General features: G+C 52.9%; 1 protein-coding gene across 3 annotated transcripts in view; it reads left to right on the top strand.

Moving 5' to 3' along the window:
* MAP2K3 (mitogen-activated protein kinase kinase 3) overlaps positions 1-8,419 on the top strand; it is a 30,644-nt gene extending 22,225 nt beyond the window's left edge. For all 3 annotated transcript variants that reach the window (XM_053991890.1, XM_053991892.1, XM_053991889.1), the window contains 8 exons: positions 451-570; positions 729-845; positions 988-1,039; positions 1,825-1,952; positions 2,524-2,601; positions 4,375-4,514; positions 5,216-5,261; positions 5,682-8,419. In XM_053991890.1, the coding sequence (XP_053847865.1) occupies positions 451-570; positions 729-845; positions 988-1,039; positions 1,825-1,952; positions 2,524-2,601; positions 4,375-4,514; positions 5,216-5,261; positions 5,682-5,765 (765 nt within the window). In that variant the 3' untranslated portion in view covers positions 5,766-8,419. The remainder of the gene's footprint in view (positions 1-450; positions 571-728; positions 846-987; positions 1,040-1,824; positions 1,953-2,523; positions 2,602-4,374; positions 4,515-5,215; positions 5,262-5,681) is intronic.
* Positions 8,420-18,153: the final 9,734 nt, after the last annotated feature.

Genomic DNA, 18,153 nt, shown 5'->3' with positions numbered 1-18,153 from the left:
GCTTGGAAATCCAGAATTGGTGCCTGCAGTGCGAGGCTGGGATGTCAGAGTGCCTGTCCAGGCTGCTGGCCTGGCCCTGCACAGCGTGCCAAGGGGTTGGCATTCGTTAAGGCTCTGTCTGGCAGAGGCAATTTGGGCGTCTCCTCCTGGGTGCTGCTGGCTGCAAAATAAGGATAAAACACCCTGGGCCCAGGACTGCAGGTCCTGAGTCAGGCTGGGGGATTCAAGGAGCTCAATCAAAAAATTATGCCTTTTTGCTTTTCTTGCTTTTAGCCATGCAGGTTGGCCAGTTAGCCAGCCTAAAACAAATGTTTGAATATCTACTAATGTCTTCTACTGTTTGAATATCTGATTTTCTACTGTTTGAATATCTGATTTTCTACTGTTTGAATATCTGCTATCTGGTTACCCCACCTACACCAAACCCTTCTTGTTTCATATTTGTCTCAGAGGATCCGAGCCACTGTGAACACGCAGGAGCAGAAGAGGTTGTTGATGGACCTGGACATCTCCATGAGGACAGTTGACTGCTTCTACACAGTCACCTTCTACGGAGCCCTCTTCCGTGAGGTACTGACCTGGTGGGTGCCTGGGGGCACCTGGGGCTGTGGGACTGCACTGGAGGCACCAAACTGTCCCCAAAACACCTCTGTGTTCTTCAGCCCAGCTCTTTGTCTCCCTTGGGTTTCCAGGGAATTCCCTCTCAGCTGCTTTCTCTCCATCCGCAGGGTGACGTGTGGATCTGCATGGAACTCATGGACACTTCCCTAGATAAATTCTACAAGAAAGTACTGGAGAAGAAGAAGACCATCCCTGAAGACATTTTGGGGAAAATGGCTGTGTCTGTGAGTGGCTCTTGGGTCCTTAGATGGGTTTGTGCATGCCCTGAGCCTGCTGGAGGCCTCCCCTGTGGCCTGTGGTGTGTTTGCAGTGAGAGGCTGCTGCTGCCTGTGACTGATGGGTGCTTTTTCACTCTTTTATCCCCAGATTGTACGAGCTCTGGAGCACCTGCACAGTAAACTGTCTGTAATCCATAGAGGTAAATGCTGGATGGGGTTAGTGGAATGTGGCTGGAGATCCAACCTTGAAATAGGCTGGGGGAGGGACACCTTTCCAGGTGTGCTGTGTCCCTGTGGGATGCCTAAAGTGGAATCTGCTGGTGCTTGGGACTGTGGTGAACAGATCTAGATGCTTGTTCCTGAGATGCTTCCCTTTTTGCAGGGTGTTGTTCTTTTCCTCCTTTCCAGATGAAGGGTTGAATGTATCAACAGAATTCCTCACTACCTGTATTTTATGAGCATCTCTGTCCCTCTTGGAGTACAGAAGTGCCTTGAAGGCAGCTCTTGGAGATAAAATCCCCAAATCCTCCTGGCTGGGTAGTTTTAGCATAGTGGGGACTGAAGGAGACCTTACAAAATCACAGATGGGAATTGTAACACCCAGGTCTTGCTCTCCATCCTGGTAAAGTCTCTTGTGTAGCTGTGGACAGATCAGGATGTGGATGAGACAAACTCTTTTGAAGATTTGATAGAGCTGTGCTGGGCACTTAAATCTCTCCTAAGGAGTTGGGGATGAACTCCTCAACACTTGATTTCAACCTTTTGACCTGCCTGGTTGGAGGCAGGACGTGTTCTCCCTAAGGACATGGTTGTAGTTCACCTGTGGATGACTTTTATTGCAATAAGACTGCTGGGGTTTTGTCTCCCTTCCCCTGTGTTGGGGCCTGCCTGCTCCCTCCCAGGCCTGCAGGGAATTGCCTGTTTTGTCTGAGACTCTTCAATACCCCTGAACAAGCCCAATTTCCTCTCTTGCATTTCCTTTTAGACGTGAAACCTTCCAACGTGCTGATCAACAAGGAGGGGCACGTGAAGATGTGCGACTTTGGGATCAGTGGTTACTTGGTGGACTCTGTTGCCAAGACCATGGATGCTGGCTGCAAACCCTACATGGCTGTAAGTGCAACCCTGTGCAGCCTCAGCCCTGACTGTAAGAGGCTGCTGCTTAGAAATCAGTCTGTTCCACCTCCACCCTGAGATAAAAGCCACTCAAGAGTGCTCTGGTCTCCCTGACTCAGCAGAGCCCCCCTTGAAGCCCAGCTCTGTGTGTTAATCCCAGAGTGACTCTCCCTCTGCCCCTTCCATTTGCAGAAGGATACAAAACTGGTTGTGGCACTGCTCCTTGTTGGATAGAAAGTGCTGAGGCTTTTCTTGGCAGGGTCGTTCAGTTTCATCCTCAAGTCAGTGTGAATTTCCCTTTGCCATCTGCGGCATCCCTGTGGGAAGTGTGTGCTCCTGAGGCAGGGATCATGCAAGTCTCACTCTCCTGCAGAGAGGGAGAGTTGATGTGAGTTGTGTGGAGCAAGATGTGGCTTTCATCAGAGCTAGATTTAACCTCAGACCTTGCCTCCCTGGGGACATGAGCCAGGGAAATCCACCCAGGCTGGCTTTTGGAGCCAGAGATGCGCTCTGTGGGGTTTGCACTGGGAAAGCAGGAGTGGTAACACCTCCCATTTTGCTGTTACAGCCAGAAAGAATAAACCCTGAGCTGAACCAGAAGGGCTACAACGTGAAGTCAGATGTCTGGAGCCTTGGGATCACAATGGTAAGGCCAAGGGCTGGGATCTGTATCTGCAGCCCCGGGGTTGGGATGGGGATTGGGCAAGGTGGGGCTGTACCCCTGCTGGGAGCAGTGGCAGCTGGGTGGGTGCCCATCAAGCAGGACTCAATTTGAGTGTGACAGCTCAGGGCAATGAGGTTAATTACCCAGGGAATTCAGGCTCCCAGCAAGTACCAGGATGACAATGAGTATCCACACTGAGTATCCAAGAGTCTGGCTTTTAACTGCTCTGTAGTTCCCTGCCTGCTGGCTGAGGGGTGGTCAGTGGAGCAGGGTTTGCTGCAGCTGGGGCTCAGCCTTCCTGCTTCACCCCTCCATGTCACCAGAGCCTTGCAGGGGATTCCAGTCCTGCTGCAGTGAGAGCTGCTGTGTGTGGTTTGCAGCAAATCCTGCCTGCGGGGTAGCTCAGAGCAGCCAACAGGAAGGGGAAATGCTTTCAGTTCCAAAATTGCAGCTGCTTGGGATGGTTTATCTGCCTCCTGCAAGAAACAGATCTTGCAGAAAGCAGCTGAGATCCTCTGGCGCCAGCAGACAAAGGAAATCCCAGCTGTTGGCTCCAAGGGATGCTGCCAGAGAAACAGCTCCTGCTTTCCAGGAGACTCTCTCTCTCTGAGGGTAGATTAGTTTCAGGAATTTTTCCTGTGCCCTCTTAGCCGTGGCTTTTGTTTTGGGGGCTGCATCCCTGTGTTTGTGCATGCTGTGCTTTGGTAAATATTCCCTCTTCCCCAGCGTGGTCTCATCCACAGTGGCCTCATCCAAACCCAAGCCCTTCTCCCTGGTGTCCCCATGCCAGTGCAGAGCTGGTCTGGCTGACTGGAAATGTCATCAGCTCTGAGCTGCAGGAAGCTGTGGGATGGGAGACTCTGAGTGATGGAATATCCAAACCTTTCCAAAGCTGGAAGGGAGAGGACACCTTGCTGGAAGCTGGCCAGCCTGCAGCTGAATGGAGCCCCAGAATGTTTGGTTCCCTCTTGGTCTTCCTCCTGGGGTTTTTTAGGTTTATTTTCTTTATGAAGGGGTTGGATTGATTTCAGACCAGACTGTTTGTGGAGTTGCAGGACTATTCCAGGCCTTCCTAGGCTGGTGGCTTCATTCAGTTTTGCAGCAGCAGGAACTGAGCTCCCCTGACCTGAGCCAGAGGCAGGGAGGGACACTGGGCTCTGTCCTTTCAGGTTTGTTATTCCTCCCATCCCATCACACCCTACCAGGCAGGTCTCAAGGTTCTGTTGCCCATTTTGAGACAGGAACTGATCCTTGGCATGAGGAGACTACCCAAAAGCTGTGACAGACTTTTTCCTGCTTAAATGAGGGATGGAGCAGAGGTGACTTGTAGGAAGAACCCAATAATTGAGGTGGTTTTGGCAAAACTACATTCTAGCACTTAATTTTTCTTGGGTTTGTGGATTTTTTGTGTGTTTAGCTCATGCAGTGCCAGCCCAAGGCCCAGGGGCTGCCTTAGGGCCAGCAGAGTACTTTGGAAGCCAGTTCAGAAACAGTGTGCTGTTATTATTATCTTTTTAAATAATCCAATTTTACATATCTTTCGTGACTTCCTGTAAATGCATTAATATGCTGAACCAACCACAAAAGGAAGTATTTTTGGCCTCTGGGTCTTTGTATTTAAAAAAAAAAAAGGTGGTATGACCCAAATTGAAAATGGTTTGTAAGGAAAGAGGGTTTTCCTTTGAGTCTGAGCTGGCTGAGCATCGTGGGGTTGTGCTTGGTGTGTGTCTCACGTTGCCCTGCCTCCACCCCCAGATTGAACTGGCCATTCTCCGCTTCCCATACGAGTCCTGGGGGACGCCCTTCCAGCAGCTCAAGCAGGTGGTGGAGGAGCCCTCGCCCCAGCTGCCCCCTGAACGCTTCTCCAAGGAGTTCGTGGACTTCACAGCGCAGTGGTGAGGCTCCAGCAGGCACTGCTGGCTCTCCCAGCCTGGCTGAGGAGGAGCCCTGATCCGTAGGGGTTGGAGTGAAGCGTGGGGCTGGCTTTGCTGTCCCTTGGGAGCCCATTTCTGCCCTCCTCGCTGTACCTGGTGCTCAGCATGGCAGGAAGCACTGCCCAAACTGGTTTTGCTCTCAGCCTGACTCACCCAGGCTGGCTGGAAGATGCAGAGGTTTCTCTTCCCCTTTTCCTGTCGCTGCTGCTGAAATGTTGGTGTTTTCTGGCAAAGTGGCAGTGAAACCAGAACCAACCCCTGGCAGCCTCTGGGTGAAAGCTGCTTTGTGATTTTGTGGGAAGCTGCTCCCCTCAGGGTGTCCCCTGCTCCCTGGGTGCTGCCAGGCAAAGGCAAGCTCACCCTGCAGGTACTGGGAAACCATATCCTCTCCTTCCCAGTTGTTCTGCTCTGCGTGGGACAGACTGCAGAGCTGCTTGGCTTGTGCTTTTTGTGCCAAAACACTGAGGTGTCCTTCCCCAGTTACCTGCCTGGCTGATTTGCTGGCGGTTCAAACCTGCTCAGCCAAAGAGGGAGAGGGATGGGTGCAGCCCACAGGAAGCATTTCATGTTGGGTGGGAAGGGGAGATCCCCTATGACAGACCACGATCAGCAAAAGAAAAAGATCCTATAGCCTTTCTGTCCCATTTTTTTTTTCCTTCCAGCTTAAGGAAGAACCCAGCTGAGCGAATGAACTATTTAGAACTTATGGTAAGTGCAGAGCTGCTTCTGCTGGTCTTCATTCCCAGTTTTGAAACTCAAGTCAGTGGTCCAGCAGGGAAATGGGACAACATGTGGGTGACTTTTCAGGCAGGGGGTGGGATGGGTGTAATGTGTCAGAGGTGGAAGGGTGTGTTGATTTCATGGGTGTTAAGGTCAGGGTTTCCAGGTGTTTCCTCCCTCTGTCCTATCTGCTCTTGGAGAGTTTAGACCTGGAAGGATGGTAGTACAGCTGCCAAGGTGGAGTGTCCCACTGGGGCTGAGCTGAGAAATGCCAAAGTTCATCTTTTAGCTGAAGAATGGTGTCCGTGGGAGCCTGGGGAGGAGGGTGGGGTCCACCTCCAGCTGTGTGACATGTCCTGGGGTCTTGGCCTTGGTGTCAGCTGATGTTGTCTTTGATCTCGTTGGCAGGAACACCCTTTCTTCACCTTGCACGACACCAAAGAGACTGACATGGCCTCCTTTGTGACAGAGATCCTCGGGGAAGACTCCTAACTCCCAGCTCCCTGCAGTCCCTCCATCCTGGCTTCCCCGCAGGGCAGGAGAGCGAGCCAGGACTGCAGTTCACAGTGCTTTGCACAAATCACAAATCCACCTCCCTGGCCTGGGGGCATCTCTGGCCCCAGCAAAATCTCTTTTCTCTATCCCCTGAGAAAAAAATCCCCCAGGAGGAGCCTTTTGAAGCCAACACCTTCCCAGCCAAGCCAAGGACTCTGAAGGCTCAGGAGGACCCTGGAGAGGAGCAGTGCCTGGGCAGGCAGAGGATGCCAGAGGCCACCTCCCCTCCCCAGTACCCAGAGCACAGCACAGGGGGTTGTGTTTCTTTGCTGTCGGGGGAAGACAGAGAGAATCAGTGCTGCTGTGCTTCTCCCACTCCTCTCCTGCCTGCCCAAAGCCCCTTCCCTGGAGTCTGGTCTCACTTGCCTTCCCTCTGTGCCTGGCTCTCTGCCCCCAGGGGCCCACACAGCTTTAGGGGCTCGTGGGGCTCCCTGGGCTGCTGCTCACACCTGAGGCTGTTTTAATGCCTGGCTGGACACCAAGGACACCTTGAGGCAGCACCAGCTCGGGCATCCCTCTCCCTCAATCGATGCTGCTCTCTTGAGGAGGGGGAAAAAGGCATTTTTCCGCGAGCCCACTGTGCTACAAGCTGCAGCCCACGCTGTCCCCACGCCTGCCCGTGGGACTTCAGGCAGCATCCATCCCTTCCCTCGTGGCCACAAGGTGATGGAGACACAGCAGCTGCCCCAGGCTGCCTCTCCTCCCTGTGGCCCTGGGCTGGGAGGACACATCCCTGCCCCGGGCAACGCCTTGCGCAGCCCTGGCTGCCTCCACCTTGCCTGGCTCCCTGAGAAGTCTCTGCTCCATCTGCTTGCCAGCCTGGAGCTGCTGTCAGACCTCGCACTGTGACGCTGTTCCAGAGGCTGAACTCGCACCCCTGGTGTCCCAAACTGTCCCCAACCCCTGCGGGTGCCAGCGAGAGCCAAACCCCAGTGACTGGCCCGGGGCTGCCGACAGTTGTACATTTGTTGTCTATATATAATGGACTTTGTAACGTGTTCCCTAGGTTTGATCTAACTCGCTATAAATTAAAGCCCTTCTGTGTGCGAGGAGGGAGGAGCAGTTCCTTCTCTGCTGACAAATCCACTGTGAAAACCTGATGTGTTTCCCCAAGCTCCCAGCCCGAGGAGCCAGGGGAGCAGGAGGGGTTTCTGGCTTCTACTGTACATGATCACGGATAAACGCACCGGCTGTGGATTTTGGTTTTGTTTTTTTTTTTTCTTTTTTTTTTTAAATAATTGAGTTTTTCCGAAGGATTTTTTTTTCTTTTCTAATATATATTTGTGTGTGTGTATGTGTGCTCTATATATATTATATATTTTTAAATCAATGATGAATGTGTGGATGTCTATGTGGCCAGCAGATCTGGCGTAATAAGATTTTTCTGGCTAAATTCGGGCAGGTGGGGAAGGGGTCACTAGAAAACACTCTGGCCTAAGATTACATTTTTTTTCCTTTCTTTTTTAAAGAAATGCATCTATTTTTTAACTGAATCTTTTAAAAATGTTATTCCTGAAATTCATGCCCTGGAGGTCTGGATTTCAGGGTGAATTTCTAGTGTTCAGGGTCCCCCACAATGAAGAATGATGTCCCCTTAAATTCATTATCCCCCCTCCTGCAGTCCAGGGTTTGATGCAGTGCTGGGGACCCCCTGCCTGGGAACTGGGGTGCTCCACACCATCTATCCCCACAAGCTGCTCCTGGGAAAGCTGCTTTGGGGCAAATGGTTTTCAGCCCTTGAGGCATCACACAGCCAGGCTTTTCCTGTGCCATCCCTCTGACCCTCCTCCCTGAGTCAACAAACCCTGAGGAACCCAGCCCAGGTGGAGCTGCACAAACCCTGTTCAGCTTTGGTTCGATCCTGACCCCCAGCCCACCTCTGGATGGAAAATAAGGAAGTGATTGATGTTCTCCATGTCTCCCTCCTCCTCATCCTGCTCTGCAAACCACCCAACACTCACCTGTACCTGCTTGGTTTGACAGCTTTGCTGCTGAGATGTACAATTGTATTTTTTTTCATAGTTGGTTACTTTGGATTATTTTTGTTTGGAGTTGAGCTTTTGGGTTTTCTCCCTTCTCTCTTTGTTTAAACCTTTTCCCCCTTTATCTCACCCTTTTTTGGTGCTTTGGGAAATGGTGTTCATTTTTTTTTTAAAATTTTTTTTGCATGCTTTTAATTTTTTTTTTCTGCATTTCTCCTCCTGGAGAAAGTCCTGATTTCTGTGTTTGGATAATGGAGCTTCTGCCCTTTCAAACACAGGGGAGATGGCTCCGGGGTGGGCTTGGGCCCCTGTGGATGAGCTGAGGCTTTGCTGAGGAGGCAAACACACCACACCTCCCCGTGCCATCTCCTCTGCTTCATTCAACACAGGTCTTACCTGTCCAAATCCTATGTCCCTTTTCACTTCCCTGCTTCCCTGTCCCACCTCGTTCCCTCTGCAGTGGCAGTTCCCTGGGGAGAACCAGCTTGGCTTTAAGGTGGGCAAGGATTTTGACTTGCATGGGAAACCCTTTTCCCCTTGTATTTTTGGGAATGATCTGTACCCCTCAATCCCCACCCTTGTTTCCAATAAAATTCACCCTCAAACCTGCTGCTTGTCTCCTCTTGCTGTTTGAGCATCAGCTGGGGGCTGTTTGGGGCAGCAGCTTGGAGGGGGATCCCGATTTCTCCTTATAGTGTGGGGTGATGCTGCTCCTGATTTGGGGATTGTACAAGCTGTGACCCTTGGGATGGGATCCCTGGAGCAGCTCCCCTGGGACTGGGGGTGCAGGAGGCTGTGGAGGGCCGCTGGTTCCAGTCTGGGGCTTGCACAACACGGGATTGTGCAAGCATCCCGGAGTGGGACCCCCGGGAGCGCTACCGGGGGCTACCCAGGGCTCTGCTGCTCTTGCTGCCGGGCAGGAGGGTGAGGCTGTGGGTTTCTGGGGCAGGGGGAGGCTCACCATGGACTGGGGATCCCCTCGAGTCGAGGGTCCCGGGGCAGCAGGCGCTGCCCGCGGCCGCGAGGGGGAAGCAGCGCCCGGCGCCGGGACCCGGCGGGACCGAGCGGGACACGGCGGGACGAGCCGGGATCCGCGGGGTGAACATCCACCGGGACACGGCGGGACGAGCCGGGATCCGCGGGGTGAACATCCACCGGGACACGGCGGGACGAACCGGGATCCGCGGGGTGAACATCCACCGGGACACGGCGGGATGAGCCGGGATCCGCGGGGTGAACATCCACCGGGACACGGCGGGATGAGCCAGCCCCAGGGGGGTGAACATCCACCGGGACACGGCGGGATGAGCCGGGATCCGCGTTGTGAACATCACCGGGACACGGCGGGATGAGCCGGGATCCGCAGGGATGAGCCCCCACCGACGGTGGGACCCGGCGGAGCCCCCCCTTTCCATCCCAAGCTGCTGTGACCCCCCCTCTCGGCACCTCCCAGCCCTCCCTCGAGGGTGCGCGGCCGGGATTAGGGCAGGGGGGTCCGGGGGATCGTGCACACGGGGGATGGAGCTGCAGGTTTGGCGGGGGATTGGGAGTAAGGAAACAGCTCCCTTCCCAAGTATTTTCCTTGTCAGCCCTCTCCAGGCAGGATCAGGCCGGGGACACCGCGTCCCTCAAGCACCGGGATCTTGGTGGCGATGCTTTTTGCCTGGAAATGGGGCCGGGGGGGGGGGGGTTCAGCGGTGCTGAGGAGAGCAGGGACCCCAGGAACACCCATCCGTGTGGTGTGGGGACACGCTTGGAGAGGGGGCCCGACCTGCTGGGAGCTGGAGTCTGCTCTGTTCCAATTACCAGCTTAATAGCTACATCGAGACCATTAAAAATGCATCAGTGCCTCCAAGGAAAGAACTTCAGGAGAAGTGGAAAATTCATCACTTTGAGTTCCCTTATTAGGAGAAAAGGTGTTTTTTTTTCCCCCATTTGTCTCAAACAGAGGCAAAAAGAGGTTATTTCTGCCTGGTGACTCCCCCGTGGGACTGTCACAAGGTGCGAACAGGCAGTGCCCAAACCTGGGTGAGAAGGACACAGCTCCTGCTGCAGAGAAGGGAAAACTCAGCACATCCAGCACAGGCAGGGGGCACGGGGACCATCAGGGATGCAGCAGCTCAGTCTTCCTCAGATGAAGAGCCAACAGCTCTCCCTGTCCTGTGCTGAGAACACGTGTTGGGAGCATGTTGTGATAATGAGCGACACAGGGATCCTGGGTAGGTGCAAAGGGAGTGCTCTTCATGGCCAAAAACCCCAGGCAGGTGCAAAGGAGTGCTCTTCATGGCCAAAACCCCGGGCTTTTAAAGCAATTAGCCAGTTATCATGGTTTTAAGGCACAACATGGTTACGTGGGTACATGGTTTTAAGGCACAACAAGCCCAAGTCAACCAACCACCACACACCACGAAGTGGACAAGATGTGGACGTGTGGCAGTCACGCAGCACATCTCTCACATCTCTCACATCTCTGTACCCCTATTCCAGCTGAGTCACTCCCCCATAGCTCCCTTCTCCTTAGCCTAAGTAACAGGCTGGAGCCGTGTCACAAGGCCCTCCCTCTATAAAGCCTTACCCATCAGTAACACGAGCAGTCCCTCTAAAAGGGCAGACCCCAGTGTGCTCCCCCAGTACAGTGCAAGTGTTTGTACTGGTCATACTGGCCCTTTGCAGGGGCGGTTCATCAGGAACTGTAGTGGTAGGACAAGGAGTAATGGGTTCAAACTGAAAAGGGGAAAATAAAGGTTTGAAACACATAAGAAATTCCTGGCTGTGAGGGTGGTGAGACCCTGGCACAGGTTGTCCAGAGAAGCTGTGGCTGCCCCTGGATCCCTGGAAGTGTCCAAGGCCAGGTGGGATGGGTCTTGGAGCAACCTGGGGTAGTGGAAGCTGTCCCTGCCCATGGCAGGGGGTTGGAACTGGGTGATCTTTAAGGTCCCTTCCAACCCAAACCCTTCTGTGCTTCCATTCCGTGGTGGTTCTCTCCAGGAGCTCCTGAGCTGGAGCTCACGCTGTTCCTAAGAGCCGTGTGCGGAGGAGGGCTGGCTAATGGATTAGCAGGGGGTGTGATGATGCAGCCAGTTTTCTGGGGCTGAAGGTTATTTATTTTGCTTAATTTTTCCCTTTTTTTTTTCCTGTTTTTTTTTTTTTTTTTTTTTTTTCAGATGGTGGCTGAGCCCGTATCTAGGACAGGGGTGGTTTTTTTTGGTGCGGGTGGCCTGTGGGCACCTTGTCGCTCGATAGTGTAAATTAGCGAGCTCACCCAGGCCAGGGGTTTGTACGAGACGTGTTCAATCCTCCCCTAATAACTGTCTCACCCAGAAACTTCCAAAGCTCTTGTAGCACCTAAGCACTAATGAGCTGAAGCTGCAGAATAGCAACGAGACCTCAGGAATATGGATCAGCCTTTCCTGGCCCAGCCAGAGGCTCTAAAATCGTTTGAGCTGGCACACAGAGGGACCAGTGCAGCCCAGCTAGGAGGGAAGGGTTTAAGTGAGGTGCACTGGGTGGAGAAGCCTTTGCTGCCCACGAGGAGCTGCTGGGGATGTCTCCCAGCTCTCCTCTCCAAATAGAAGTGTAGGTGGCTCGTGTTGAGGTGAGGAGGGCTCAAACTCTGGTTGAATCACTGGTATCCAGGTGTGTTGGTGGCCTGCCTTTTCCCCTGATAATTGCTCATCCCTGGCTGTGAGTTTTTATGTTTGGTTTTTACTGCTGGCTCGGACAAAGCATCTTCCAAGCCCTTTCTGCCTGTCCCAGCAGCCTGGTTTGCACACCCAGTCCCAGAGTGTGTGTATTTATGGAGTGAGTTGTGCCACCCGTCCGTGCACAGCTGCTTTGCTGCTCCATCCCCTGGGAATTGTACAGGACCAACAGCAACTCCCCATCAACGGGGTGCTGGAAAACTGGGGTGATTTCTGCTGGAGCCCCAGAGCAGGGGGAAAACTCCTTGGCTTGCCCAGCAATATCAGCCTCCAGCCTTCCCTCTCAGCTTGAAACTCCTATTGATTTTTCAGAGGCGGGAATGCTGGGGGGGGGGGAACGTGGGGGTGGGAGAAGGAAGCCTTAGCAGCGCAAAGCCTGAAAATACCAAAGCTTGACGCCAGCGCTCCGGGGGTGAGCGGGGAGGTCACCTGCCACACAGGGAGCCCCGGTCCCCCGGTGGGTTTGCCGGGAGCCTTTCCAGCCCCGCGAGCGGCGGCCGTGGCCCCTCACACGCTGCGTTAACCTTTCTGGAAATGCCAAGCGGAGCTGGAACGGGCTGTTTATTTCCAGACGCCGGGAGCGGCGGCGGGCGCTGCAGGCACAGAGGCAGGGGGCTGAGAGGAGCCTGGCGAGCCACGGTGGCTTTTGCACCTGATTTACATCTCGGGGCAGCTCGGGATGGAGCAGGAGACAGAAACCTTGATGAGCCAAAGCTGCTACCTCGATATCAGCTGTGTTTTCCTCAGTGTCATTCCGCGCTCAGGGCCGCTTGTTTCTCCTCGAGGGATGCACTCCTTTCCTCTGATTGAGGCTGGGATTTCATAAATAAACCCCGAGGTTTCAGACAAAAGCTCTGGCTTGGGTCCCAAGCTGCCACGAACGGCGTGTGGCTGCTCTGAGCTCAGTGAGGCGATTAATTAGCGTTTCCCAGGTCATCCCGACCCTCTCTGCACGGGCTCTGCAGAACATCACGCCTGCAACAGGTCCCGTTCCGTGCCGGCCACGAGGAGCTGATGAATGATCCTGAGGGTGCCCCAGGATGTGCCGGTGGATCGGGGAGCCCTGGCTGTGGCAGGAGGTGTTTGGCTGCTGCCCCATCCCCGGCAAAGGGAGCCCCAGGGATGCTCATGGCAGGCTCGCCGTGGCTCTGTAAACACCCGGCAGCTGCCGGGAACCGATGCGGGCTGGCTCTGCACGCTCCGGGCACGGGCACGGACCCGACACAGCCGGGCGGGAGTGACCGGCAGCGTTGTTGGGTGGAATTTTGGGAGCCTGGGGAGAAGGCAGGAGGAATGCGGGGGTGCTGGTGGCTCCCAGGGCTGTGCTGGTGTGAGGTATAGGGGTGGCACTGGGATTTCTCAGGCACTGCTGCCTCCAGCTTGTCTTCTCACCCCGGTGTTTTTCATAGGGGTTGTGGGGTTTTCTTTTTATGCCGTGCCTCTTTTCAGGAACCTCTCCAAACAGCCCAAAAGTGGTCTGGGGGTTCTGGTGACTGCACCCCGCTTCCCAAAGGTTTCCTGGGCTCTGACCTGGCCCCTTTTGTCTCAGAGGGGGTGAGCTGGGGTCAGGACCTTCAGCTGTGAGGACACTCTGGCCTCTCCCTCAGCTTTGCCATAACTCTGAGCGGAATCCACAGGAATTTGGGTTTGCTGTAGGCTGGAGCACCTGATTGCCCTGTGGGGAACCTTCCAAGACTGGAAGGTTGATTTTAGGGGTGCAGGGCAGCCTCTGTGACCTGCATTTGGGGGATCCTTCCCCTCGGGGAGGGGGGCAATGCCTGCCAGGGCCGTGATAGGTGGTCTGCCCTCCCTGAGCCCCGGCAGCAGCAGGACGTGTCCTTTGTCGTCATCCTGCCCCACCCTGAGTTTCTTTAATTACAGCTTTGAGAGAGATCTTCCCCTTTATTCCCCCAAATCTGCTCCGTAATTAAAATCTTCGATCTGGGCCAGCGGGGAGCAGCTGTTGCCTCTTTGCAGCGTGCTGCAAGCTGCCAACCCGATTGTGGCCTCGCAGGGACAGGACAGGGACAGTGCGGGGACAGGGGGCACTGCCGTTGTCACTGTCCCACCTGGTGAGGCCCAGGGGAGCTGGCTGCTGGCACCAGCCTCGCCCTGCCCGTGGCGAGGGCTGAAATCATCCGAGCTGTGAGTGGGGACCCAGCTCTGGGTCCCTCTGCGTCCTTCCCTTCCAGTGGGGCTGCAAATGGCCTGAGTGCAACGAGCCCAAACCCCTTTTGGGCTTGCCAGCTCCTGACCTGGAGAAGGGCTGGATGATGCAGGTGGATGAAGGTGAAGCTGGGGCTGTTCCTGGAGTTTTGTCCCTGGAATCCATGATGTGTCTGCCCAGGGGCAGCTGTTTCTCATCCCTCCTGTCCTTCAGAGGAAGCCTTGCAGGACCCAAATCTGTGGCTGGCACCTCACAGGGCTCGTGGGACACCCCTGACACCCCCCGTGTCCCCATTCTCGCCACAGCCTGGGGACATTCCCTGCCACGGCCGCTGCAGCCTCCTCGTGTTTTCTCCCAGAATTAGCCCAGGGAGGTGATTTTACCCCTCCCTGCCTGCTCGGGGCCGGCGTTTCTGCAGCGATCCATCGTCAAAGCAACGGGGAAGCGTCAGGAACAATTAGTGAGCTGGTGGTGTCAGCTTTATCACAGCTGATGTGTCTCTTCTTAATGAAACTTGTGGAAGAGAAAAGCGGGGAAAAAAAAGGGAAAGGCTGCTGACAACAGATGTATTATTTCACCTCAGATTTACTGGTGCATGCATTTTTCATTCATGGAAGAGGCTGATATGCAGATTTATTCAGAGCAGAGCAGGTACAACCCTTCGTGGATCAATTCCTGCAGCAGGCTTAGGAGAAAAGGACTTGGCTGAGCAAACAGCCATGCGAGGCACTTCCCAAAGCCAGCCCCAAATTTTGTGCCCAAGATGGGCTAAAAGGTGAATATTTTTTTTTTTTCTGAAATTCACACACTTCAGCCCAAATTCTATTTTTGTTTTTGGCCAGGGGAGACTTCCACTGACAGTTACAGCTTGTGTTTCCCATGTACTGCAGCTGGGGTGGCCTGGGTTAACTTTGTTCTTCTTCCAGCTCTGCTTTGCTGGGGGCTCGGTGCCCCCAGGGTGGCTTCACCCCTACCCTGATTTGGAGAGACTGAATTTATATTATGGCCAATATATATATATATATAAATATTAAAAAATCTATTATTTATATTGAGATGGCTTTTTCAGGAGATCCTTCTTTGTTCTGGCTCCTTGGTCACCAAAGTCATATCTTGAACTTCAACACCAGAGCCAGGTGTCTCTTACTGGTAGCTAAAATTTGGCCTCCAGACGTGTCTGAAGCTCTTCTCCTTCCATACACAGCATGTTGTGGTTTCTCTGTGATTTGGGGGGCTCTGCTCCCCTGGGGGAGGACACCCTCTGGAAGCCAAGTAGAATTTAATCTCCCTGCAGTGATGAAAGTGAATCCAAGAAAAGTATTTGAGGTGTTTTTCCCTCTCATTAGGAATGGAAGACAGGAGTCTTCTGTCTTCTGGGTACTATACAACCAGCATGAATTATTTAGGACCAAGCATCTCTCCGATAAATAATTTTTTTATGTGGGGAGATTAAATCTGAATTAAAAAAAAAATATAATAACAAAAGCAATTTCTCTCTCGTAAGTCCTCATATTTCACCCAGCAAAGAGATCCCAGGCATCCATTCCTGTATTGATCAGCAAATAGGTCCTTTTATAGATTTAGTTCACCCAACCTTGTTTAATTTTGGATTCATTGATTCAATGCAAAGATCTAGATGAAAAGCAAGTGGGCTGTTTCCAGTGCTGGTGATGCTATTTTTAAATAAATCTAGTGCATGCTAAAATAAATATGCAAAACATTTTGTAAGGCCGCGTACGGGTGGGGAGACCAGATGTACTAAAATATTTAACAAACTTTTCCCTGATTTCTCGAAATGCATGTTTTATTTACTAAACACCAGTGGAATTTAATCTCACCCAATGTTTGCTCCAACCCATTGTCTGGGGTGAGCAGGAATGCGGGACCTTGGAGGAACTGTCTGTGCAGTGACATTGGTGGCACATTTAAATGCAAAGCTCATTAACCGTGTCTGGGATTTTTTGTTTGTTTCTCCCTTTTTTTATGTTCACGTTCCTTACAAGAGCAAGAGATGAAATACCAATCTGCAATTCCCTTTCATCTCCAGGCATGTTTAGCTGGTGGGTTTTTTTTTTCCCCCTTCTGTTGCTCAGATGACAAAGTTTCTCATTTGGAATTTTATTTGATTTCAGAAGATGAGAAAGAATTAGAAGCGTCTTCAGGAGGTTGGGCTCACCTTACTCTATCCAGGATCCTTCAGAAGGAGGATGAGTGACTTGGCAAAGGCTCCTGCCCGCAAAGGATGGAGTTCATCCCAGGGTCAGAGCTGCATCCTGGTTTTTCCTTCACCTGGGGTGACCACCCTGCAGATCCTACAGATCCCAGCCTGCTTTCCTGGGGAATGCCATCCCGCTCCGGGTGTACGTGCCTGTCTCCTTCAAACCCTCTGCTTTCAATCCAATCAAATTTAATTGAATTGTGGTTTTGATCACATCTGACGGTGGCAGAGATCTTGCTGATAATCAGATTCCCATGGGCGACGTGGAAACGGGGCTGGTGGAGGAGGGAGGAGAGGCAGGGGCTCTGTGTGCCACTTGGTCCTCATGAGACACCAGGGAAGTGACACAGCAGCCAGCCTCTGTCCACTCTGGGGACAGTGACATTTTGGGGACGAATGAATGAACTGAATGTCCCAGTGGGGGCTGAACCCTGCAGGTTGTGTTGGTTATTCCTTGGCAAAGCCTTCCACCTTTGCTGCAGCAAATCCAGCATCCCCCCAGCACTCCTGGTACCCAACCTGGCCTCACCCTGCCCTGCCTGGAGTCTGTGCAGGGATGTGCTCAGCTCTCTGCACATCTGCCACTGCTCGCACACGTGTGTGTGCTGGGTGGCAGCAATTAATCATAGAGATTCATGTGTGATTTACATGAATTCAGCTGGAAGTGCAGCCCCTGGGATGGGGGAATATCCCTTGTAGAGCTGTGCTGCCCCCTGCTCCAGATGCCTTTCTGTCAGCAAGTGCTCCATGCGGTGCTTGTTGTGTGTGTGATTTTAGGGGTATCGAAACAGGAGGGGCAGAGCAAGCAGCAGCCTCTCCTCCATCCCTTGGTCCTTGCCAGGGGCTTGGGCATGGCCGGGAAGGCCTTGGGTATGCTGAGACAGCAGGAATTTCCCCCAGATTGGGATGAAAAAAATATCCTCCACCCTGACCTCAACCTCTCCCCTGAGATGCCGGAGGGACACGTGTCCCCCATTCCAGTGCCAATGCTGCTGACCCCAGGGCACACAGGGAAGAGAAGATGAGGGTCCACAACACAACCCCAACCCCTGTGGTGCTGCCATTGCACAAGACCACAAGCCTTGCACTGAGTTTGCAGGTTCCCTGTGGCAGCACATTTCTCTCTCTCTCATGATTTTTCATAGACCTCTATGAAAAATCGCAGAGAGAAAGAAAGAGAAAACAATTTCTATTTCTGCTCCTTGTTTTTCCCATGTGGAATGTGTTTGGAGAATTGTTTACCTGGGGTGATTGCTTGATTGGATTCTGGTGAGGATTGTTTGAGCCTGGTGGCCAATCCAATCCACCTGTGGCTGCACTCTCAGAGAGGGTCACGAGTTGTGAGTTAGATATGGTAGTTAGAAAAGTAGGTATGTAGTTTTAGTATCTTCCTTTATATAGTATATTAATATATTATAGCATAGTTATAATAAAGAAATCATTCAGCCTTCTGAACTGATGTTGGACATAATAATTTCTTCCCGTTGGGCTCGCCTGCATTTTACAATAGTTTCCAGGACAGAGGCTTGGTGGACCTGCTCTGCCTGAACCCTTCTTAACCTTGCACAGCTCTGTTTCCCTTGGTTTAGGTGTTCCAGCAGTTTTTCCCATCGAGCAGGTGGCTGTGGCTAATTTACCTCATTGCTGTTTGCAGGGCACAGCCCTGTGGTTTAATGCACCCAATCTCCTCGGATCAGAGAATCCCAGAATGGTTTGGGTTGGAAGGGACCTTCGAGATCATTCAGTTCCAACCCTGGGACAACTTCCACTAGACCACATTGCTCCAAACCACATTCAGTCTGCCTTTGGACACTTCCAGGGGTGGAGAAAGAGGAGATCTATGTCAGCGAACTGCCAGAGGAGGATGGAGGGCTGTAGTTGTGGGTGTACATGAGGAAAGAGAGACTCCTGCAGGGACCCTGCAGTGTGCTGGCTTGGTCCAGGAGAGGTAGCAACAAGCCAAGAGACTCAAATATCCTGGCCAGAAGGATGAGAGAACATTGCCAAGACAAGCAGGTGTCCAACAGAGCAACTCTGGGCCTGGAGGAGACGGGAGACGAGGGGAGTCTGGAAAGGAACGCCGAGGAAAAAAAACCTGAGGTGTAAGGTGACAGCTAGAAATAGAAGGGAGCAAATGATATTTGTATCAGAGGTATCCTGGGGAAGGCATGAAGGAATCCAGCCCTGAGATCCCCAGCTCCTCGTGTTCAAGCCTTTTTTCTCAAACCCAGCATAAACCATCTTAAAGGCTCGTCCA

Source organism: Vidua macroura, chromosome 16 (assembly GCF_024509145.1).
Source record: "Vidua macroura isolate BioBank_ID:100142 chromosome 16, ASM2450914v1, whole genome shotgun sequence".
In the NCBI taxonomy this organism is placed as follows: domain Eukaryota; kingdom Metazoa; phylum Chordata; class Aves; order Passeriformes; family Viduidae; genus Vidua; species Vidua macroura.
The sequence above is the reverse complement of the archived record's forward strand: the minus strand, read 5'-3'. Positions and strand labels throughout refer to the sequence as shown.